This window comes from Python bivittatus, unplaced genomic scaffold (assembly GCF_059951505.1).
Source record: "Python bivittatus isolate LINGU-HERP-01145 unplaced genomic scaffold, Pbiv_v1 ctg000220_np1212, whole genome shotgun sequence".
In the NCBI taxonomy this organism is placed as follows: domain Eukaryota; kingdom Metazoa; phylum Chordata; class Lepidosauria; order Squamata; family Pythonidae; genus Python; species Python bivittatus.
Window position 1 is genome coordinate 5,559,329 of NW_028277048.1, and position 24,266 is coordinate 5,583,594.

At 41.9% G+C, this 24,266-nt stretch overlaps 1 protein-coding gene across 3 annotated transcripts; it reads right to left on the bottom strand.

Moving 5' to 3' along the window:
- Positions 1–8,077: 8,077 nt before the first annotated feature.
- Positions 8,078–23,827, bottom strand: LOC103065745 (intercellular adhesion molecule 1-like). Of its 3 annotated transcripts, XM_088137708.1 has the most exons (8): positions 23,531–23,827; positions 22,478–22,549; positions 18,508–18,777; positions 15,625–15,939; positions 13,487–13,636; positions 13,134–13,219; positions 12,899–13,000; positions 8,078–10,196 (listed from the first exon to the last, which is right to left on the bottom strand). In XM_088137708.1, the coding sequence occupies exons 2-8, from the start codon at positions 22,545–22,547 to the stop codon at positions 10,173–10,175; spliced, it is 1,017 nt and encodes a 338-aa protein (XP_087993834.1). In that variant the 5' UTR covers positions 22,548–22,549; positions 23,531–23,827; the 3' UTR covers positions 8,078–10,172. The 3 variants fall into 3 exon arrangements, with proteins under 3 accessions (XP_087993834.1, XP_025026812.1, XP_025026813.1); XM_025171044.2 differs by having other exon boundaries at positions 12,899–13,219; positions 23,531–23,821; XM_025171045.2 differs by lacking the exons at positions 22,478–22,549; positions 23,531–23,827 and having other exon boundaries at positions 12,899–13,219; positions 18,259–18,639.
- Positions 23,828–24,266: the final 439 nt, after the last annotated feature.

Sequence of the window (24,266 nt, forward strand, 5' to 3'; positions counted from 1 at the left end):
GAAAATGCCTGCTTTGCTTTAACTCTGTGCCATTAGCACAGACAATTCCAGGTTAGTTAAACCAACATTCTAATGTAGTTGGGTTTGGGCTTAGCATGATGTGTGAAACTGGTCACTATATAATGTCAATACTTGGTTCATAATGCTTGATGTTGAATATGAACCAGGTCACTATGGCTAGATAAATGTATCTTGCTCAGCCATGGTTTGTTTTGCCATGGTTGACTGGGAATGAAAACGTGATTGGCTAAATTCACATCCAGTGGCTGGATTCACACAACCACTAAACCAGACCCAAACAAATTACATTATAGCATAATGTCTGAACCTAACCATTGTGGTTTGGAAACTCTGGGTTATAGCTTAGCATTATCTGTGAACCAGAGCATAATTGCATGGTTGTTAACCCAACCATGATTTGGAGTGATATGTGAGACCATCTTACAAGCTTCTTATATAGCTGGAACAGGAATAATTTCAGTAATATAATTCAATGCCTTTGGCTCCAGAATTAATGGTGGGATATAACTCTAGCAAATAAATAAGCAGAGGAAAAGAAGAGAAAATATGCGAAGTGTGTTTCTGAGCCCTTTTCCAATTCCATAGTAGGAGCTCAGGATCACGAAGGAGAAAAGAAGAGGGCTTAGAATAGAAGAGTCATCAATATTCTGAGCTATTGTCCAATTGCTCTCATAGGGATACATTGGGGGCATTTTATTCTGCATTTTTTCCCAAAGCCCTAGGCCCATTTTCAAGCTCCATCTTTTTTTGTTGGCTTCTTCCTCCATGGGAAATTTATTTTGGGAGAGAGTTATCCTGCTGACAGACAGACTGGTGGAGAGACTGAGTCCTGAACCCATTTTTCCATATTTCTTTTCTAATATGCCCTTAAGTTGGAAAGAACATCTGGATTTGGTGGAGGGGAAATCAGAGTATCTACTGGTGAAGCATGATGACCAGATTCTTCCCTGTAATTAATTAATGGAGGACCATATTTTCTGAGGGGCAACTTTGTTGCCCTTGGAAATAGATTAATAGAATTGGAAGGGGTCTCAATATTTTTCTAGTCCAACCCCCGCCTTGCAAATATGGAGGGCAGGTCCTTATTCCTAAGAAGTGGCCATCCAGCTTCTCTATAAAGCAAACCTTCAATATTTGAAGATAGATGCACCATCCTTGCATGGGAGTACGAGGTGTTGTGGCCTCACGCTGCAAGCTCCATCCTTTTGGGTGCATGTGCAATGTCATAACACACATACAAAAGGGGCAGGGCTTGTGTTGTGAAACCATAGTGTTATGACGCTGTTTCATCATTCTGTACTGACCCAACCACCCACCCCTGATCCTGCTGCAAACACGATTGCACCTATCTTCTCAAGCCTAAACATCACTAATTCTTTCAAACTTTTTTTACAGGATTTAGTCACACAAGGTTCATCTCCTTTGGTGCTTCTTGCCTTTGGACATTCAATTGGTCAATATATATATATATATTTAAAAAGTGGGGTCCAGAAATAGACTCAAGATTCTGAGGTCCTCAAGTGTTCTGCTGAAATCCACTTTTTAATCCAACTATGGAGCACACAAGGATTTTGTCCTGCACTGTCTGGCCAGTTTACCCTTGCAGAAGATTGTAGAGAGTGGTAGAAGAATTGAAGACAGAACAGAATGGAAGAATAGGAATGCCCAAATGTGGAGGAAAAGGAACAGGGAAAGCTGGAAAGACATTTTTGATTGGTCAGAAAGGAATGGAACAAACTAATACAAAGGATGAAGAGCGAAAGCAATAAAGATGAGTTCCTGCCCAAAAGTCCTTACAATTCAATTTTTTATGCCAGGGGGTGGGATGATCAGAGGGCAAATTGAGAAAATGTGGAACTGGAAGAGAAATATTTCATCTACATGTCTCAGGAGCAGATAACAATTAGAGCAGTGTTTTTCAAACTTGGCAACTTTAAGATGTGTGGACTTCAACTCCCAGAGCTCCCCAGCTAGCATAAGTGGGTGTGCATGTCAGTTGTTCAGATGAAAACTGGGATTTTGTTCCTTCAATGTTTTTGCAAGAAAGAATGTCCACCTCTTCAACATTTTTCCAGCCTGAATGACAAGCTGCCACCTGTCAACACCCTTCACTTTGTACCTGGGTTTGCTTATTTGTGTGAATGAAAAATGAAAGAGATTGAGAAAGAGAAATTTATTTATAAGCATCTCAACAGGTAAGAGATTGGAACAGGGTAAGGATATCAACTGGAATGTTAAGAAAATCTTTCTAATGGTCGTAGAAATGATGGGGTCCCCTTTGCTGCATGTCTGAGCACATGTTGGAGATGCTTGAGTTTGGATTCCTGCGTTGAGCAGAGGGTTAGATCTGACGGCCCAAATCAACCATGTGCAGCCTGGGGTCCTGAGCAACCACAATCAGCTCCCCTTCCACTCACACATCTGCCAGATGAGCAAGATAGTCTTAATAATCCATAAAATCTCAGGCTCTAGTATGTCTCGTTTTGGAAATCAAATGTTGTTGTTAGACTAGAGGAGGACCTCTATTCTCAAAGCCATAGAGAACAACTTCAACAGCACCCATTCCTTTAACCCACATCCTGAGCAGATGGAGTCTGGAGGAGAATTCAAAGTGGAACATACACCAGCCCGATCCAAGACTCAAACTATCAGTTCTCTTGTAATAAAACACAGACTATTTCCTCTTGGCTGCAACACAAATTGTCATCATCATCATCATCATCATCATCATCAATCATCATCATCATCATCATCCAAAGAACAACTCCCCTTATTCCCTTTCTTAACCTCAAGTGAATGAATCGGAGCACAGTATGGAGAACTAAGAGCCGGTGGGAGATTTCCATGGAAAAAACAGCATGTGCAGAAGCCAGTGAAGATCTAAGCAGAGATGCCTATGTTGTCCAGGAAAGGAGGGGGGAGTCATAGAGAGAGACAAATGGAAACCCCTTTTTGGGGGGAGAGTGTCCTCACACATCTTAGGCAAACCCATCCAGCTGCATCCCATCCCATTTGTGACAAGGCAACGCAAGCCCCCTCCCTTTGCTTTTGTCACCGGTCAGTGAGAAGCCCATCGGCACAGTTTGGGCAATGGAGAGCATCACGGGTGGGGGTGGGGGTGGGGAGGAGGGTGGACTTCTGGTCACTTACCCGCAGGCAGAAGCATCGGAAGCAGGGAGAAGCAGGGAAGGAAATGCCAAAGCCACTGGAGCTTCATGGCCGATAAAGCAAAGCTGAGCTAGAGAGAGAGTAAGAGAGGAGGCAAAACCAGAGAAAGAATAGCTGGCAAGCGGAGGGGAGGAGAAAGGGGGCTCTTGATTGGTTTAGCGTTGGCAACTTGGTATCTAAGGAACAGGAAGATGCAGAGGTGGCTAAAAAGCTTGGCGGCAGCAGGAGACCAAATGTTTTCGGGGGCACAAGCTGTGCATTTTAATTCCCACCTCCTACTAGTTCATAAGGAAAAGCCTCGCCCCTGTAGAATCAGCAGAATGGTCCAGCCATTCCTGCATCCCTTTCCATTTGTGGGAGTGATGGAGGCTTCAAAGCAGAATCCTGCCAAGCCTTGTTGCCTCGAGGGGCAAAGTACAGGACCGCTTTGATGGGTCTGTGCTTGTCATAGCCAAATGGGGTTCTCTTGACTGTGCAACATAAACCTGGCTTACGTTTTGACAGCCTTTCAGACATGGGCTGTGAACAGTTCAAGATGCAAAAGTTTGCTTTATTGTTCTGAAATCAAGTTACTGGTTTGCAGAAATGTGTTGTAGTTCCAGTGGCTGGCTACAGGCTTCAAGGGAAAAGGCTCTGAGCCAATCTCCCCCTACCTCCCCCTCCAGACACTTCTGTCACACTGACGCTGGTTATCAGAACTGTGATTCCCTTGGGGCAGAACCCTGTCTTTTACACTTATGGTATGCTATCAAGTTCAACATGAATTAATGGTGCTTTCCAACTAAAATGTGTAGTCTACATCAAATCAAACTCAGTTCCGTGTGACTACGTGGGCACATTTCTATAGTTTTCTTGAAAGCAATACAGAAGTGGTTGACCCTTGCCTTCTTCAGTTTTAGTTCCTAGTCTAGGCTGCAGTCTTAAGATTTCCTGGTGGTCTCCCATCCCCATTAATCAGGTCTGACCCTGTGTTGCTTTTCAGAATCAGCTAGATGCTGATCTGTACTGTAGGAACTTCCAATGATCCTCAACAGCAGCAGCAGAAGCAACAACAGTCCATCTGTAACATTATCATATCAGTACAAAAGTTCACTTGGCAGCAGGACTTAGGCTGAAAAGATAAATGCTTGACCCAAAGAGCTTATTACCAGATACATTTCAGCTGAAGGGGAAACAAGTAAGAGTACAAGGAAAATAGGAAGTGAGGGCAGCAATGCCTTGCTGGTCCCACCGAGTCCAGAGGTCACCGAGACGAACAGCGGTAAAGACCTCTGACAGCACCAGCTTCACTGTCGGGCGTTCAGGGGCCCATCACGGAAGAATGCTACTTGCTTCAACTTCGTTACCTGTTTTAAACGAATTCATCAGGATTCGGCAACCACCTAGGCTGTTATTTTTATTTTAGAATATGCCCCATTTTCCTACAACAAAATTGTGCCTTTTTGCACTCTACTTTCTTTGGCACATCCTGATTCAAAGATGTAAAGATGGGTGGGCTCCTGAGTAATTCTTTCTGCCTTTTAAAGCAGGACACGTAACCGGTTTTCCCTTGTGGATGTTTTATCGTTCTAAGATAAGGATGCACTACCCACAGATCCTGGGCTGCTCGTAGCCCTACCCTTTTCCTGAAGCCCGTGGAGACACTGAAATTCAGCTGCGTAATTGCTTTTTTTTCATTTTGGTCAAAATAAGAACACAAGTAGGTGTGTTATAAGCCTCCACTAAGTGAGTGGGCTGGAAGGAATTCTGAGAAGACCAGGAGAAGGAGCCAAAGATCTCACGTGGAAAATGCTGGGCAGGTCCTCCAACAACAAAAAAGGCAGAGAGTGACATAATTTCTGCAGCATATGGCTCATCCCCCTCTTTAGGTGTGAAAGCAAGGGGACATATTGGACTTCTCTGTTTGAGAGAGAACTTGCTTCAGAAGGTGGGACGAGGTGCCTTGCCAACTCCTGGAGTGGATTCCTTGGCAAGGCTCTTCAGAAGAAATGTGTTCCAAGGCAGACTGAAGTTGCCTGGGGAGAGTAAATTTAGGAATCTCTTGCAATGGACAGCTACTATAGGAGCTGTAAAGAAAGCAGCTAGCCGTCTTGGCTACATTCAAACAATTCCCTGACATTTTTAGTCTTGCTAGTTATATGAACCATCAAGATTTTCTTCTGAGTGAACGAGCCAAAACATGTGCAGCGATGTTCTGATTAGAGAAAAGTAACCGCAAGGAGAGCTCCAGGCAACTGCCTTGCAGGCAGGAAAAGTGGGGGAGGCAGTTTTAATAATAGCTGGGGATCTGTGGGTGGGTGAAGCATACTGTTGCTGGCTCCAGATGGGTCTATCAAACCAGTTTCGGACTATGTGGCAAGTGCAGCTTTTCAGATTTCAGTGACATTGAAGCCCAAAAGCCTGGTCAATCCACCCACTCAAGGTATTCTGATACAACTCCTTAAGGCCAAAGAGGCTGGTTTTATATAAAACCCATATTAATGTTGTCGCTGTTGCTGGTTTTCTTGTCATATGTTGCAAAGACCAGCATTCACTCATGGGATCTTGAACTCCTGACCATCCTGAGCCAAATATGCTTCTGTTCCAATTTCTTTTTTTGCTCCCAGTGAGAGTGCATGCTTGTTTTTCTCATGTTTTTACTCTCAAGCCTGGAACCCTGGAGTTTGCAGCAATTTTCAATAATTTGCAGCACAGTTCAATGTCTTGCTAAGGATTTACAAACATACTATTGTGTCCCTTTGCTGTACGACTGTGCAAATGTTCCGCGTACTGATTTGGAGCACCAAATCCAACTCAACAGTAACTTATTTGAATGCTTTCCATGCAAGCACACCTGTGTTTTAATAGTGCAAATTGGACCAAATCAAATCCCATCCAAGTCAGAGATTTGGGTCTGAATTGATTTGGAAGTCTGAATCAAATTGGACTTTCTGAATCAGTTCAAATGTTTGAATTGGAACAATTTTCCGCATTCATCTGAATATAATTGGGTCCATTCATGCACCTCTGTTTAACAATCAGCATGTTTCATTGACTACCATGATTCTTTCTTCAGCATGAACATGGGTGGGATTGTCCTGGAAGAGGACTTGCTGTGATCATTCTTTCCAAAGAGTCATGGAAATCTTAAAATGTCACGCCAGTCAAGACACTAGATGGAAAGTTCATTCTTTACACCAAGAACCGAAGAGAAAGAATAAGTGCCTGAATCCACAGACACAACTAATTCAAAGCCACCAGGTGACCAAAGTAAACAATGTTAGAACTCTAGCTGCATTTGAGTCACATGCAGCCTGCACAGGGCCCCTGTACCACTCTTGTGTGGCCCCAGGAAGCCTCTCCTCATTGTGCACCCAAAAATCAGCAATGTCATTTTATAAAACATTATTGCTGTTTTATAAAGTGTAACATTTGAAAGTCAATACTACTGGGGCTATCTGGGGGCATCCTTAACTCCTTAAACCAAACACATCTTTATCTGGATCATGTAGAAGCTGTGAAGCACCCTTTGTCTTTGAAACCAAGGGGCTGCATTTGATGATCATCATGATGATATCTTTGCCCCATCCTTCCTCTGTTACATGTAGACTCCATCATAATGTGAATGCAGCTCTTGGATAAACTGACAATCTTGCCCATTGCAAGACTGCCCATCCCCGTTACAGAAGGAACTTTATTATGCTGCTGAGGCATAATCACACATCAAGTGATCAAATACAAAGAGGATCTGTACACAAAGCTGGTGCGGCTTTCTCCATGAACAGCCATCAACTACCCTACCAAATGGATTTTGAAGGAATTGGGATAGTGAAGAAAGTGAAGAATGTGAGCTGGAAGGGAAGAGAACTGACACATTGAACTGGCATCGGGATTTATGCACAAGGGTAAAAGAAAGACTGGGATAAGATGGTTTCCTGCAAAAATGTAACCAGATGCATTTCCATTCAAAGCATGGAAGGGCAAGCTGCTTCAAGAGTTACCAGCTCAAGGGAGGACAGATGCTCTGAGAACATGCCCTCTTTAACATGCCCGCTTTCTCTGCCCAAACGTCATTCAAAAGAAGAAGAAACATTTGTGGTCAGATACTGGGTGGGCAGGTGCTAAAAGCACCAGACAGAACAGTTGCCTGACAGCTATTGAAGAAAGACGATGGACAGCTTGACCAAGCTTTCACTGGAAAACCAGCAGATTCTGTGAATTTAGGCATCCTCCATCTGCATTGTCAGCCAGCTGCTCTGTGAGCAACTGCCCAAAGACGCAAGATATCCTGAGGTCTTGATAACAGTGTGGATGGCAACTTATTTTCTTCTCCCTTTTTACAATATTTCATGGAAATGGAGAAAGGAGGGAAGGACCCAAAAGACAAATGGAGCTTTGCACCCAGTGCAGAGCTGTGTTCATACAGTCAATAAATATATGCTTAGGCTAAAAGGAAATGCAATACTTATCTTCAAATTCCTGAAGGGCTGACATGCAAAAGGTGGAGCAGTTTTCTAATCAGCAGTAAGCAGATTTCAGCTAAACATTTGGAGCAAACTTCCTCCCAGTGAAAGTTCATCAGGAAAACATTCTACAGCGTGCATTTCCGTTAACAATTACTTGATTTGATTTACAAAGCTGTTACATGAGAAAGTTAAAAAGTACTAGGGGAAAGTACATATTTTGTTTTGTAGCAGTTAAGATGCTGGACGTTGGGGAAACCCAGGTTCAAGTCTCCACTCAATCATGGAGCTCACTGGGTGACTCTGAGACAGTCACTCTCTCGCCCCCCCATCCCAAGCTGTGGCTTGCTGAAACGTTTGTCAACATCTGGGTTAAGTTTGGGTTTGCTTTTGCTTTTGGACAAAGGAGCAAGGAAGAAGACCTGAATAGTTTATCAGATTTTTTAAAAAATAGTTTAATTTGTGATATACATTTCCAGTATGGGGGGGGGGATTCTTATTTCATCTTGTCATCCAGTTATACACACACATATTTTTGTTGGCATGGTTAAGAAAGCACCATTTTTATTTTTTTTAAACCTACTGTAGGTGTTTGGCAAACTTTTAAAAGCAGATCTACTCAAAAAAGCAGATAGAACAGAATCACATGGGATAGGTTTATATTCGTTTGCTAGTTCTGTTAGAAGATATTGTTTCTAACGCAGTGTCTTCCTCATGGCCCTTGTTTGTCATGTTCCATGGTGGCTGGTTCTTCATCGTTGCTGGTGAGTGCCTCTGAGCCAGTGCAGAAGTCTTTTCTTAAGCCTCTTTAGAGGTCAGAGCACGGCTGTTTGCCCTGGCGCTCTGGCTGAGTGTCTGTATCTTTAGCGTAGCTTGCTCCAGGTGGCCACCATTAATCCTAGGTGACTCTGGTAGCCTAAAGAGCTCATCCTATTGGGCTATCACACTTTATCAGGTGGGTATAATTCTGCACTTGCACTTAATAAAGCATTTTTTTCTTTCTTCATTTCCCTTCAGGATATCTCTGTTTACGGTCACTCATCTTGTTCACCCAGCAATTTTAACATTTTATTTGAAGATGCTTTTTAGTCAGTTGCTTATCTTCATGCTATCCTCTACTGAACAGCCTTTATCCTCAGTCCTGATGGAACATCCTTCCCTCCCAGGTTCTGCAGAAAAGTCACGCAGGAATTCCTCAGCCTTTCAGGGGTTATCCATGCAAAGGACAAGAAGCCGAGTCGAGCACTTTCCTCTGTTTGCTCTGGAGTCCAATAGCAGTTGATCGCTCCTATATTGATTGCCTTGCCAAGCAAATCACTTGATGTTATACTAAACATTTGTTGGAAGATAAAATTCTTCTAAGGGCTAAGTTTCTTTAAGTGGCTGTTAGAATGAGAAAGCAACATGTCGATGGAAAGACTACTATACAGTTATTTTGGGTATAAGGTAGTCTTTGGGTATTACTGTGGTGTTGTGTTGCATTATGTACTATGTTGTTGTTCTTGCAGCTATAATTTTTGTCTTCTTACCCCTGGTCTATTGACTGTCATAAAATTATTCTTCCCTGATCCACTGAATTATTGCTGTATGTTCCTATGCTTCCTTAAGACCTGCTTTCAGTCATTCAGGTTTAGGCAATTGTCCTGTTCCCTTAAATGTCTGTAGCTAGTTACTGAAAAGCACTCTGAAGGACCTTGAAATATAGACTTTTAGCATTGTTGTATACAAAATGTCCTTTGATTTCAGTGTGCTAATTTATGTTCTGATGCTGCCCTTTCCTGCATGTTTTTTTCTAGCAAATGTCCCCAATTTTGTATACATTTGTACTCATATCTCACTACCTCCTGTCAAAGTGTTATAGTTACAAAGTTATTGCATTGCTAATAAATGCATTATTCACTACATTCTGTAATATTATATACGTTATGGGAAGTGGGAGGGAATTTACATGAATATAATATTGCCCTGTCAATTTATTAAAAGATTGAATATATCATCCATGATTATTGACATTCCTTTAACATGTACATCTACTAGGAAACATAGTTCTTGTAAAAAAATATGCATAATCATTGCTCATTTTATAATGATCAAAAAGTCCTCAAATGTGAACTATCCTTCAAGCTATGAATTGATGGGAACCCATCTCACAAAGGTTTATGACACCAGCCCGTCATTGCAGCTTTGGTACTTCTGAATGGGACATTTTAAGGAGAAAGAAGAATGCCAGGGAGTGGAAGATGTTTTTCTGATTCCAATTTCCACAAGCTCAAAATCAGGTCTGGATATGATATCGTGAGCTTTTGTTAAAGCCTTAATACTTTTTCCACATACAAAGTGATTCACCTCTGTGTCATGATACGTTCCTTGCAAATGAGATGTTCATAAAACAGAACTTCTACCCTGGTCTCTCTTCTTAAATTATATTTGTTTGATTCATTCAGTTGCCCTTTCCACTGTATTTACGGATCCAAAGTCTAATGATGAAGATGAGGAAGACCACTAGCACACTGACCAGCAAAAGAGCAGTGGCAACAGCAGCTACAGTGATAGCCAAATAGGATTCTGAAAGCCAAATAGGAAGATAATTAGGAAAGGAGAAGGAAACATCACAAAATTATTGTCAAATATTTGGATATTTTAGGGAGACAAACTTTGCAAAGAGAATTCAGTATATCACCCAACTGCATCAAGGTTTTTTCCAAAAAGTTATTATACAATAGAAAAAAGAAATACAAATTCCTCAAATCAAACTAAGCAAGATTCAACTTTGCCAAGCAAAATACTGCGTTAATATGATCTGAAACTGGCTCTGAAGAGCACATGAGATCCGGGGGCATAAGTATCTATTATTTGATTATGCCCCACCGCCAGTTTACAGTTATATTGTATGCTTAAAAATAAACTCAACTGTGAGAAATAGCAAACAGGATATTGCATTTTGTATATGTTCACTATATGTTCACAGCCAATTTTTTCAGCTGATTGAACTAATACATCTTGAACTCATACTGTAAACTTTTCAGACTCCTTAAGTTTCAAGAAATGATATCTCGGTAAGTTAGCAATTATTTGTTCACTTTAGATTGAATGTATAACTCAGCAGCAAAGGAAATGTTTTGCATAAAGAAGATCCCCACTAAATCTGTGGTGATTCCATTTAAAGATCTGAATGACAGCAATTTTTCATGTTTCAAAGTTGTTTTTGTTGTTAAAACGTGGATCTGCCAACAATCTGGACATATGAGGAACCACAAAAAGATAGTTCAGTTCTACAAGGAGGATAAGACAATATGCTTTACTCCCCAGGCACTTGCATAGTATCTCCTTTTCTCCCTCAAGGAAAGTTTCACTTAAAAATTCAGTTTCCTGACTCTCTTGATAAAAAGACCTAAATAAGATTCTTCTTTGATGTGTCCAACCATTGGCTGCAAAACTAGGTGTGTTCTTCAAGTCCAGCCCTGGTTCCCAATTGCTGCAATTCAGAGTATTCACTATAATCTTTTAATCCCTTGTTTATTTTTGTTTGGATCTGTGTTTTTTTTTAATTGTATTGTATTGTATTATATTTTATTATTTTATTTTATTTTATTTTTGTTACATTGTGAACCACAATGTGGTGGTTGTTGGTTGTTGAAGGTGCTCGAAAACAAAATGCCAAGTTTTTAAACCAGGATCTGCCCCAGAAGTCTCCTTTCTCACCCACATGTATAACAGAACACTTTGTGTTGTTCGGAGTCAGGCAGCGCCTCGATTGAATAAATTAAATGGAATTAATTAAATTAAATTAAATTAAACCCTAAATAGGGAGTAGATAAGGGCCTTTCCCCAGGAGGAATCTATCCAGTTTTGAGGACCTGCAAATGTCCTCTTGTGGGGAAGGGGACACTCCTTCCGCTATTCATGGGCTCATGTGAATAGGTTTTCACTGTACCAATTTGTGGAATCATTTCCTCTCCAAGCTAAGATTCATCCACTCTCTCCCATTATTTTGGAAAAGAAGGAACACTAAGATTTTAGTGAGGCATATAGGCTTCTTTAATTAAAAAAACAACAACAAACTCTGGCCTTTTGAATCACTCTTAGTACTATTAATATTATTCCACTTTTATTTTATTGCTGCTTTGTTTTGTTTCTCTATATTATTGTTTATAACATGATTTACTGCAGCAGTCTTGGTGACATTAATGGAAAGGATATATATAGTAGAAATATTATGAAATCGATAAATAAAGGCACTGTAGTCCATCTGTGATATGGAAGATAAATCAATGTGCTGCCTTTACTTCAGAAACTTACTAGCAGAAGAATTGGATAGGAGAGATTAGTCATTATTTTAAAAATGAGTTGATGAAACAGATTTAATTAAAATAGCTTCCTAAGAATGACTAAGCAAGCAGTAACTGGAGTAAGAGGAGGGGGGTCTGGGATGTATCTCCCAGAGCTGGCTGGCAACCTCAACTATGTTGTGCTCTCGCTTCATATTATATAATAAAGAAAGGTCTCTGAGCACGTATAGAGTACGTTTCTCTCACACCTGAGCAGTCACATGCTTTTTCTACATACTTATAATAAAAGTGTTCTGTTATACATGTGGGTGAGAAAGGAGACTTCTGGGGCAGATCCTGGTTTAAAAACTTGGCATTTTGTTTTCGAGCACCTTCCCTTGATGGTATTCTGAGATCTAATCCAAACTCTGCAGAAAAACATCCTTGGCAGTTCTGTACGTTGCAATCTTTTTCTCCCCCAGCCCATTGGCCGTGTTTTACCATTTCCATTACATGTTCCTTGTCGAGTAGGGCCAAGTGGCACGCAACAGGAGTCATCTGCCAAACTGACTGGGGACGAAAGAATGGAGGATATAGCATTTTACATGTGAAGTTCACTTAAAATTTCACAGCCCCCTAGCGAGTGCAAGAACAAAGGGAGTTTCTGCTACTCTGATCCTAAACACCCATGTAATTCTGTATGCATACTTTTTTTTAAAAAGGGAGAAAGGGTTAATGCGTTTTAAAAGAAAAATACATTATAAATATATATATAAAAATAAATGACTGTCTGTCTGTCTTTCTATTCATCTGAGATATGCCTGAGCTGGTTGTCCCCCATTTATAAAATGTCTTTTAAAATAACAAGGAAAGAAGGATGCTGTCTGATCATCCCCAGAGAGTGGAAGCTGTTGCAACATTCCTGAAATGAGAAGAGGGACTGGAATGTCTGTTCAGTAAAGAAAGCTCCTTGGAGTGGGTTCTGGCTTGCAAACTTACCATCAGTCTTGAGTGAAAGTCCTGAGGACGTGGTTTGATAGGCCGGCTCATGGAGGCTGAAATACACAGCTGTGTGACAATAAGCTTTCTGACCATGGTCCTCTGGGTGGAGGATGACAGGGAGAGGGATTGTAATGTTTGTTACTTCATGCCAAGTACAGTTTATGGAACTTGGTGAATTAAAACTCTTTGACCCTTTGAAAAAGGTCACAGTAAGATTACAGCAGGGATGTACCCTTAATATGTGGCATATCAGGTGATAGGTCCAGCTTTGGCCTGGTGAGGGCTTCTGGAGCTCCAGGGTTAACCGCACAAGAGGTTCTGCAATGACACGTATAGCCAGAAAAAGACAACAGTAACGGGTGAATGGCTGGGTTTCTTCTCTGAGGGTGATGGAATATTTCTCTCCCTTCCTATTCTGCCAAGGGTTGGATAGGTTGAAACCCTTCAGTGGGTTCTTTCACAACTCCCCATTGACCACTTCAAGAAAAAAGACTTCCTCCTCTATCTGCCAAATTTGGGGATTGCTACCACCACCCTTTAGAAATCCATTCCCAGTAGATGTCCCGAAATTCAGGAGTCACTTACGGTAAGTTTGTTTTATTGTTCTTTCCACTCCAGGACTTATGGACGGACTCCAGTCAATCAAGGAGTCGGAAGTAAGGTTGTTGTCTAACCAGGGTAGATTTCTCTGAGTCACTGCCCCATTCTGTGGGGAAACTGTTTCTTCAGAGATGCCTGGAATGAGAAAAACTCCAAGTTACAGCATTAATCAGACTTGTGAATAGCTAGCTAATAATTCAAAGACAGGCAGGTTTAGAAGCATTGGTATTTTATATGATGGCTGATGTGTTTATTTTTCTGGGATATTCAGGTACCTAACATAGGCGCATACCTAACATACCTGTTTATGCTAGATTATAGTCTATCTAAACAAATAAGGAATTGATTGCTATTTTACCTTTGTGGGTCTATCTGGTAGGCAAGCATTGATGTTTCAGGACCAATTGTGAGATAGCATTTCTTAAGCCACCATTTTGGAAAGTCTGTGATATCTTAGGAACATCTTGGCTCATAAGACAAAATGTTGTCCTGAAAGGTAAATTAGTGAGGTTTCCCCTGAAATTCTACACTGAAATGGACATTAAATGCCCAACCTTCCTTCATTTCTAATCTTATCCAAGGAACAATGAATCATAATTTGACAGTCGAGTGTCTTGAGACTTAAACTGTATCAAAAGCCTGTTTTAACACCTCAGCCACTGCCCTGCTTCTTTTTTAAGCAGCAACATCTTTGATGAATCACCCTTCTAGAACGTCTCCTTTTTTTGTGAGATGTTTTTACCACCAAAGCCTATAAGTGCCTTAATTCATCTGATCACAGACGTCTGTCCTTTACTGTATTTCAGCTAGACACTGAACAGCGAGCTAGCCAACCTATTTGTACCTTAACCCAGCACTTGTAGCTAGTTTATGATTCAGGGTGTTAAAAGAACCCAGACATTTGGGTTAACTGTGGGTAAGCCTGTTTGTGAATATGGCCCTTGTATAAAACATGATGCTCTTATGCCAGTTGTAGGAAGGAGTACAGTGTGCTTAAAATGCTGGGTTAGAAGCAGCAAAACCTAGATTCCAGTCCATTGTCAGCCATGAAAGCTTCCTGGGTGACTTTGGGCCAGTCACCTTCTCTCAGCCCAATCTATTCAAGGGTTGTTGTTTTGGGGAAAATTAGGATGAGCACTATGGCCTTGACCTCTTGAATGAAAGGCAAGATATAAATGAATTAATACCAGCATCAGAGGATACAAGAATTACCCTTTTCTGTCTCTTCCTCAAGCATGTACAGAAGATACCGTGGTGTTTTAAGAGATTCCAGCCCTCCATCCTAGGCTGGAAGAGAACAGCTGCTCCAGAGAGGTTGCCATGATCTTTGGGGGAGGGGGGCTGCTGATTTAAAAGTCTGCTTTCATTTATTTGCAGGACATAATTAAAAGGGCAAGAGGAAGAGGATGTTGTTTTCTGCACTGGACAAGCTGGATAGTGGACTCAAGAGACTATAGACCAACTGGGTCAACACCCGGCCAGCCCCTCATTCTTCTTCCTTTCTTCTGACTCTTACAGATATTGCAGACAATAGCCAAAAACATATGGCCGTCCTAAAGCATATGTTTTGCACCTCCTTAAGTGCAACAGAAAAGTGTTGTCATGGATTGTTCTAATAGCACAGCCGAACAGCAACAAGGCCAGGAAGTGTTGCTGTCCTTATAGACTTAGTGCAGAACGCTTTCAAGGAGAGTGAGCAGTGGTTTCCCCCACAATCACTCTCCAGAATATATGGTGGGGCAGCAGTGGGGGTCTTCTGGCACCTTCTTCCAAAAATCAGGATTTTGCTGGGTTTTGCCATGGGGCTATCAGTCTCCTTTAATAGCCTTGTGGCAGTGGGGTGGGGAGAAGCAAAGTTGGGTGGTTTAAATGAATCTCTGATTCCAGTCTGATAGTACTTTTTTTCTGATTGTACCTTATTGTCTTATCTCTAATTCATTTAATTTTACTCAACTTCCAAATCCATTTCATTTTTTTGCCCTGGTCTTGCACATTTCTCTGTTCTGATCTCACCTACTTTTCCGGAGGGTAGTCCCAAAAGGCCATTTAAAAGGCCCAAGTCTCAAGAAAGGTGAGTTGTGTAGACCTGCTTTAAAGGAAGCAAAACATGAATGGGAACTCACCAAAAATCTTTAATATGCTGTAGTTGTTTTTTTTCAGGAGTGGTCCTCTTGGTCTCAGATCCAGGGATGTGTGGCAGTAGACTATCTTGTTGTGGTCATTTCGCTGAGCTATTATTCTATGTTTCACCACAACAGGACCTGCTTCAGGTGCAGTATGATCCTCAAAGGTCTTTACCAGAAGTTGCTCTGCCCCTTTCAACAAGGTCATGGTGAGGTTCCGGATGGGGGCTACACCAGAAACCTGGCACGTCAAGTCATATGGCTTGCCCACCTCCATTTCTGGCATTGGGTCCAGTTCAACACTCTCTGGAGGTTCTGAAATAGAATAAAGCGTAGCCAAACTTCTCCACTATTTATAGGAGAGGTGATGATGAGTAAAATAATGACTTTCCCGCACTTCATTCCACTACAGCTTGGGAAATCTTTTTCCACAGTATATCAGGGAGAGAATATAATGTGTCCAGTTCTATGAGGCTTTGGCCATCTGCCCTACTCTATCACCCAGTATACTGTAAACTTCCATCTCCCATTTGGAAAGATAATGAATTTCCCTGGGTCCAGGGAGTGGGGAAGGGGCTGGGGAGAAAGCAGACTGGTGGAAAATGATTTCTCAGCAGATGTAAACTTGAGATAATTTCGGTGAAGCACTGGTGGCTGCATTCTTTAAAAGCAACTTGAGCTTCACTAAACAGTGGCCAACCATATTCTGCTATTAACAGAAAATGGGTAGATTCCCTTCATTTGCATAATATATACAGTTGCAGGATTCATCTGCTGTCTCCCTTCATTCTTCTTAAGGAAGAAGGAAGAGAGAAGAGCATCCAGCAGTGATAGCCAGGGAAGCATTGACGGCCTTCAGAGATTTTGCTTCTAGCCCATGCTGTTGCAGAGCATCACTCCTCCTCCTTCCCTTACTCACTCATTCCTCCTTCCTTCCATATGGCTCTTCCACCATGCTGCCTGTTAGACCCTACATTTGGGTTATCACATCTGAGGTGCAAAAATGTGTATGACCCCTAGATAAACAAAGAACTACAGGAAACTCTCATTCTTTGCAACCATCTAGGGGTCATTTGGATTCTATGATAGCCTTACCCCATGCAGGCATGCCTTGGTTGAAGGCATCTGCCAAGGAATAGGCAGCCAAGGGAAACCTAGTGTAATGGAATGTGGGAATGACCTTGGGAGACAGGGCAAAGAGATGGAACCAAGGGAAGGGTCAGATAAAAGGCAACTTAGCCCACCGCAGGAATGTGGGCAGGGCAAGTGGCTCAGAAGGGACTCTCCCTAAATGGGGTTGAGGGAGGAGAGATATGCTTTCAGACTTGCACGATTCTGTTAATTGTAACCTTACAATAAGCTCATCTGGCCATGTTTCCTGTCTGGTCTACCATGCAAGGCTGACACGCAATGGCATGTGTACCCAGACATGATTGAAAGGGTTTCCAGAGGGACTTCACTGGCTGAGATGCCTTAACTGTGAAACGCTTTCCCTTACCGAAGACAGAAAGAAATCATCCAGCTAAACCAAGTTCTGTTGTTTCATTTTACTGGGATGATTTTGGGGGCATTTTAGTATATACTTTTTATCATTGTTAAATTTTATCATGGTGGAGCAGTAGGCGCTTCTAAATGCCAGATAACCACCTCCTACTAGATTAGACCTATTACGAAACTTTAACAGCCAAGCATTAATTTTGAAACAAAACCTTGACATTGCATTGGAACTTGACATTATTTTTCTCCTACAGTGGATGACAGCAGCAAAGAAATTTAGCAACACCTCTTGTTTTGCAAGCAGGAATTCCTAAAATCTCCCATTTCTTTGACTTTATCCAGAAGTAGCATCTGGAAGCTTCAGCTGGTTCAGAATGCACAGTGTGGGCACTTATGTGTCCTCCCAGAAGAGCACATATTACACCTCTGCTCCGCGAGCTGCATTGGCTGCCAGTCTGCTTCCAGGTCCAATTCAAGGTGCTGGTTTTAACCTTTAAAGCCCTTCATGGCATGGGACCAGGTTATGCGAGGGACCGCCTCTCCCTGATTACATCAGCCCGTCCCATTAGATCTGGCAGAGAAGGCACGTTGCAGGTACCATTGACCAGGGACCCACATCTGGTGGGTCCCAGGAGGCGGGCCTTCTCTGCCGTGGCACCTGCCTTATGGAACATTCTCCTCCCTGAAGTCAGGTTAGCTCCATCCCTGTTATCATTCCGGAAGTCCCTCAAGACCTGGTTATGTCACCAGGCTTGGGGGTCCCAGGGAACTGGAGACATTCTTAGATGGCTCCATTGTGGCTGATTCTCTGTGTGTGGTTTGTATATTTTAAATTTTTTATAGTGTTTTCTCCATTTTTAATAATGACTTTTATATTTTATAACAATTGTCTTTTATATATTTGCTGTTTTTATTGATTGTTGTATGCTGCCCAGAGTTGCTTCTTGTGAGATGGGCAGCCACATAAATGTGATTCAATAGATAATAAATAAATAAATGAGATTGTTAAGGATTCCAAGGCTTAGGTGCATGGAAAGCTTTTCAGCTGATGCCAGAAAGCAAAATGGGACAAGGCATAGTTTTTCCAGGGAAAGAATTCAAAAACTTTGCTGGAATTGTGTGGGAGAAGATTCCTACCAGATGTCTGGGACTCCTTTTGGGCACTGTACTGGGTCAGGAAGACTGCCTCTATATCAGGCAGATTTGTACCCTCAGGCTGGATTTCGGCTCCCTGAGCCCCCATTTTCTTCTCTGACCTTGCTGAAGCTGAGCCCGTGGTCCTGAAGGAGGAAGAATTCCTCCCTGTCTTCCACTGAATTGCAGTAAGACTCCTTCACAGTAAGCAGCATTCAAAATGGCAGACTTTCCTAGCTGAATCTGACTTACGGTAAACTGTGACAATTGTTTCTGGATAGCTGATTTCGTTATTTGTACAGTTCACCACACATGATACACGGAGTGACCAATTATTGACAACGAAAGTGAAAACTTTCCAGGTGGGCCCAACTTCTGTATAATTATAGCTGAAGGAAGATTCCTCCTGAATATCACAGCTGCTGCTGCTGCTGCTGTTGCTGCTGCAGTTTAGCACAAAGAAGTCTCCAAATTTCACCACTTTTTCCGTCAAGTGGACTACTGAGTCTTCGTTCTGAGCCCCTGAAAACCCAAGGAATGACAAGAACATGAATTAACAAGATGGTATCATTTCAGCTTGATTTTGTCCAAAGCGTTTAAATCACTCACATGCTTTTCTCAGTCAGCTGACATCTTGCCCTAGGCACACCCACCAATATTACCCTGGAAAATTCAGCAAAGGAAAATATTATGGTAACCTGCTTCTTCCTTGGCATTCTCTGGTTCCAGACTGATGTTTGTAAAATTTGGTACTGGGAGGTTAACTCTTCTTACTGAGCTTCTAAAATATATTTGGATTACCACATGTTTTGGCAGCATATATGTAATTTACCTCTGAGTAAGCTAGTTATATGAATCTATCATAGCAAAAAATCAGGGGGATTCTGGTAGAACCTTTTTCTTACTAATGAATTTTATTAAAAGGCACACACATGCCTCCTCAATAGGTCAACATCTTCACAGCTGATCTTGAATAATACTTTCTCAACTCTTACCCCCTGAAGCCTCTCCTTTACTTGAGATTCATTGCAATTTTCACTACCTGGACTCATAGAAAAGAATTTTTCAACAAATTCCATCAATACTTCAACAACTTCCATCCCACCATCAACTTTAGCATCAATGAATCTACAAAACAAGTCCACTTCCTTGATGTCACAGTAAAATCACATAATGGACACATAAACAATATACAGCATGCCTACATCTAGCTTCCCTCCAGAACACATAATCAAAATTATCATCTATATCCAGGCTCTACGCTACAACTGCATTTGTTCTGACCCACTTGAGGGCGATGCTCAACTGATGGAATTAAACCAGGGATTCAGGACACTGAACTTACCCACCCAACAAGATCAATAGACCAAACAATAGAGCCTGATTGACTCCCAGGGAGGATCTATTAAAAAACAGACCACAAAAACAGAATAGAACACCATTGGCTGTTTACAGCTCACAGCGAAATCACACAAAACATTATTAATAAGCTACAGCTAATAATAGACAATGGCACTTCATTTTCTCAAGTACTGGGTAGCAGGCCTATATTTGCATATAAACAGCTACCCAACGTGAAATAGATTCTCACAAGCAACAAGAAACAACAGGACAATGATGCTAAAATGGGAACCAGACCCTGCAACAAATCCAGATGTCTACTTGGCTCTCATATCTATACCAACAGCATCATCACCAGCTCCAATAAGTACACACCCAAGATCAGAGGCACTTTCACGTTCACTTCCTATAAGTGAACTTCCTATGTATGCCACAGCAGTGCCAGCAATGCCCCTCTGGATTCTACATAGGATAAACAGGACAAACTTTGCACAGAAGTCCAGAAAAGCTAAACAAAAAATGTCACATTTTACTAAGAGATATGCTGACACATATGCAGGAAAAAAAATGGCAGTTTTCCCATAATGCTTTTATTTCTGTCTATTTATGCTTAGTAGTGGTTTCTTTTTGTGTTATCCAACTGCCACTATCCAGTGTAGACCTTTTCTTTCCTTCCTATTTAATTCTTCTAATAATGAAAAGAACCAGTTTGGTCTAGAGGTTAAGGCACCAGGCTAGAAACCAGGAGACCGTGAGTTCTTGTCCTGCCTTGGGTGCAAAGCCAACTGGGTGACCCTGGGCCAGTCCCTCTCTCTCAGCCGTAGGAAGCAGGCAAGGGCAAACCATTTCAGAAAATCTTGTCAAGAAAACTGCAGGGACTGGTCCAGGCAGTTGCTGGCTCGAAGGCACAAAACATCCAATAATAAAAATATCTTAATAATAATAAAAAAAAAACTTTGGGCAGAAGAATGAATGGACACAAGCTTGACATCAGGATTCAAAACAAGGACAAAGTAGTATCAGAGTATTTCAACTTCCCAGTGTTCAAAGTGACCATTTTGGCAAAAAGTCTTTAACAGCACAATTGAGAGAGACGCTAAACTCACTTCAAAAGATTTCAGGCTATCTTAAAAAGTCTCAGCCAACACAATGGGCTTTTAACACATTACAATTGTTAATTGATAAGGTACTTGTAATCTGTCTCACATGTAGCCTGCATCTGCGTAACCACCCTGTCTTCCCCTCCCTTTTATACCCCAGTTAAAATCTCACATCCGTCTAGCCACTCTATGCATCTGAGCAAGTGAGATGCAGCTCATGAAAGTTTATACCTTTTAATAAAATGTTGGAAAAGGTGCTACCAGGCTCCTGGTTTTTCGTCACTCTGAGTGTGCCCACTTGTTTTCCCTTGCTGGAGATGGAAAGAACCAGAAAGGGCTGCCCCCTGCTCTTCCCAACTTATGGGAAGGTAAATGGGTAGAAGACAAAGCCTATAATCCTTGACCACTGAGCATGCTGATATCCAGAGAGCACCAGTTTGTCCTTCCCGATCTAACATCTGGATTACTCCAGTATTGATCCTAAGATCTTGGTGATCTTGGACCCATCACTACTGCACAAACTAACCTTCCTCACAGGATTGCCATGGCAAGGATAAAATCAGGAACTGTTTTTGCATTTCTTGAGCTCCCACACAGAGTGAGAAGTGGCCATGTTTGCAGTGTGCTTTTTTTAAAGATTTTTTATCCTGCCTTTATTATTTTTATATAACTCAAGGTGGCAAACATACCTCATACTCCTTCCTCCTCCTATTTTCCCCACAACCACCACCCTGCGAGGTGAGTTGGGCTGAGAGAAAGAGGGACTGGCCCAAAGTCACCCAGCCGGCTTTCTTGCCTAACATCTAATCGTTACATAATATGGTAAAGAAATGTGTGGCTTCGGCCCACGTGAGGATGGTTTCTGTTGGTTCTGATAATGGCCTGAATGCAAAACACTCCCTCTCAGGATATTTTCTGAGCCATATAGATTAGAAATGGCCAAGGCACCATCTTCTGAAATGGAAAGAGGGTTGAAGCATTCTGAGTCTTCTTGTCTCAAAGCAGGAGGGGGTGGGGGGTGCTAGCTGGAAAAGTCTCTTTTTATTGAAAAAACCATTTTCTCATTTAGAATTAGTTTATATCTAATTAATCCAATCTTATTTTTTCATTCACACTGTGATGCTAATATCTGAGCCTTCCAGTTGCCCTTCTGGTGCAGAAGACAACAAAACCTATCCTACTACTACTACTACTACTACTACTAATAATAATAATAATAATAATGCATATCTCTATTTGTAGTTTCTGAAGATTCTTCCCTGGTACATCTTATTTACAATATTTATATATAGGCAGCTCATGAAATTCAATGAAAGATATGCAGCCGTGCAATAAAAATACAGTGAAAGAAACTGTACAATTAAGATCACACCCAAGAAAACTCAGGTGTACATGTGTGCAGACATCTGCTAAGATTAGAAGTACAGCCAGAGTTAAATACGTGGAAAAATTAAAAATTAATACTTAGAGTGCTACCACTGAGAAAGTGCTTCCCCCGTCGTCTCCCTTGAAAGGAGACCCAGGTTTCATGCGGGGAGGTGAAAGAGTCAATTATGCACACCGAGGATTCAGAAGAAGAAGGGGAACTTCTTCCCAAACTGATACGTGTTGGAATATAACTCCTGTGCCCCACCAGCCTGTGGAATGGCACAACAGAAGTTGCAGCTTAAAGCACGTGGTGGGTGCACAGTTTGGAAAGCCTAGCAAAAGACCTTCAAGGTGAACACCAAGTCCTGGACGGAGATTAAGTCCTGCATAAGTTCCAGCTTCAGGACACTTACTTGAAAAGGCCAGGAGGAATCCTATGCAACACAGAAAGGCACCAAAGAGCTTCCTGGTTCTCACCTCCATCGCTGAAAAGAAATGGAAAGAAGCGGTTCATTGACTTAGAAAACGTGTCCTTCAAAGACTGCAGGAGAATAAATCACCAGGGACAACGGTGAGTGTGGAGAGCAAGCTCAGGGACAACCTCTGACTCCAGGACCTGAGAGTCCATTCCTGTAGACTAGGGGTGCCCAAACTTTTTGGCAGGTAGAGAAATATTTGAAATCCTCCTTGACACACTTTGTAGAAAACCTGAATGTAGGATAACCAGCCCTGAAGGTTCCCCTATATTCCAACATGCAAAAAAATATTTTAGTTCCATGTTCCCTTTCCATTTGCTCTTCTTCCGGGCATATCAGGCTGGGCGTTTGTTCTTCCAGTTGGTTTTTGCTTGCAAGCTGAAAACTTACCGCAAGCCTTGGAATAGTTTCCATCTGTTGCTGTTGCTGGTTTTTATACCTCAGTTTAGATTGTTCTGGTTTCTTCTGCACGTGCTTCAGTGCTTGTTGGTTGTTTGTCCGTTTGAATGTGGATTTTTTGCTTTCTGATATCTATTATGTTTCTTGTACTTCTTATGCTGTGAAGTGTGTTAAGTATGTAAAAAATTGGTCTTGCTTTATCTTTTGCAATGGCTGCTTTTACTGATTTTACAGTTTGCTACTTTTTTTCCCCCGAAAATCAATTTGCAACCTTCTGCCCCAAGTACTTCCTGGGTTTTCTTGCATCCTCTAGAGCTGTTTCTTTCTTCTTACACATCTCCCCTTTTTCCTCTCTCCTTTGCTACAAGAAATTCAGGACAATTCTATTTTCTACTCATAAAATCCTTAAGAAGTGAAGGAAGCTTGAAAAAGCAAGACTACTCAAAGCACTTCTCTACTTTGCTCCCATAGTCTATTCTCCACCCTTTGCCGGCTTAGATCCATTTGGTTGATTCCCAGTGAAGGTTTATGTCTCCTCCCCATACAATACTGTGATGACAAAGTGATTCAGGAGAAGGCTTTATCACTTACCTGCACTGGTGGCAGAAATGGCTCAAAGGAGAAAGAGCACCTGAAGAAGACAAAGTGGTCTCAGTGTGGTTGGTGCTGTCGGCTTGCTACAAGTTTTTTACAGCACAAAGGACCGGGAGGGTTCTGTTGCTGCTGATGATAAAATGCAGGCAGGCAAATGTCCTTCCTGCTAGGAGAAGATAAGGCAGCCAACTTTGAGTTCCTAGAAAGACAACACTGAAGGAGGAGCTTTTTGCATTAATAAGGAATACTGGGCATTATCCAGCTAGTGTTAACACTAATCATCTTCTCCTTCTCCTTCTCCTTCTCCTTCTCCTTCTCCTTCTCCTTCTCCTTCTCCTTCTCCTTCTCCTTCTCCTTCTCCTTCTCCTTCTCCTTCTCCTTCTCCTTCTCCTCCTCCTCCTCCTCTCCTTCTCTGGAATCCTTGGGGTTCTCTGAGCTTGGTTGTTTTCTTGCAAACATTTCATTGCCTGGTTAGGTAACATCTTCAGTGTTCAGCACTACCTAGCTGGGTAACAAAACATTTGCTAGAAAACAACCAAGCTCAGAGAACACCAAGGACTCCACAGTTCAACCCTGAGCCACATCTATTCTCTTCTATTGGCACTTCCTGCTCCTCCTCCTCCTCAGCATTTTCCCACAGATGTAGGATCCACTTTTTGGATCCGGGTCCAACTGGGTGATCTTCATGTCCATGTCAATTGTGGCCTGCTACCTTTGCTTTGGTCTTCCGCTC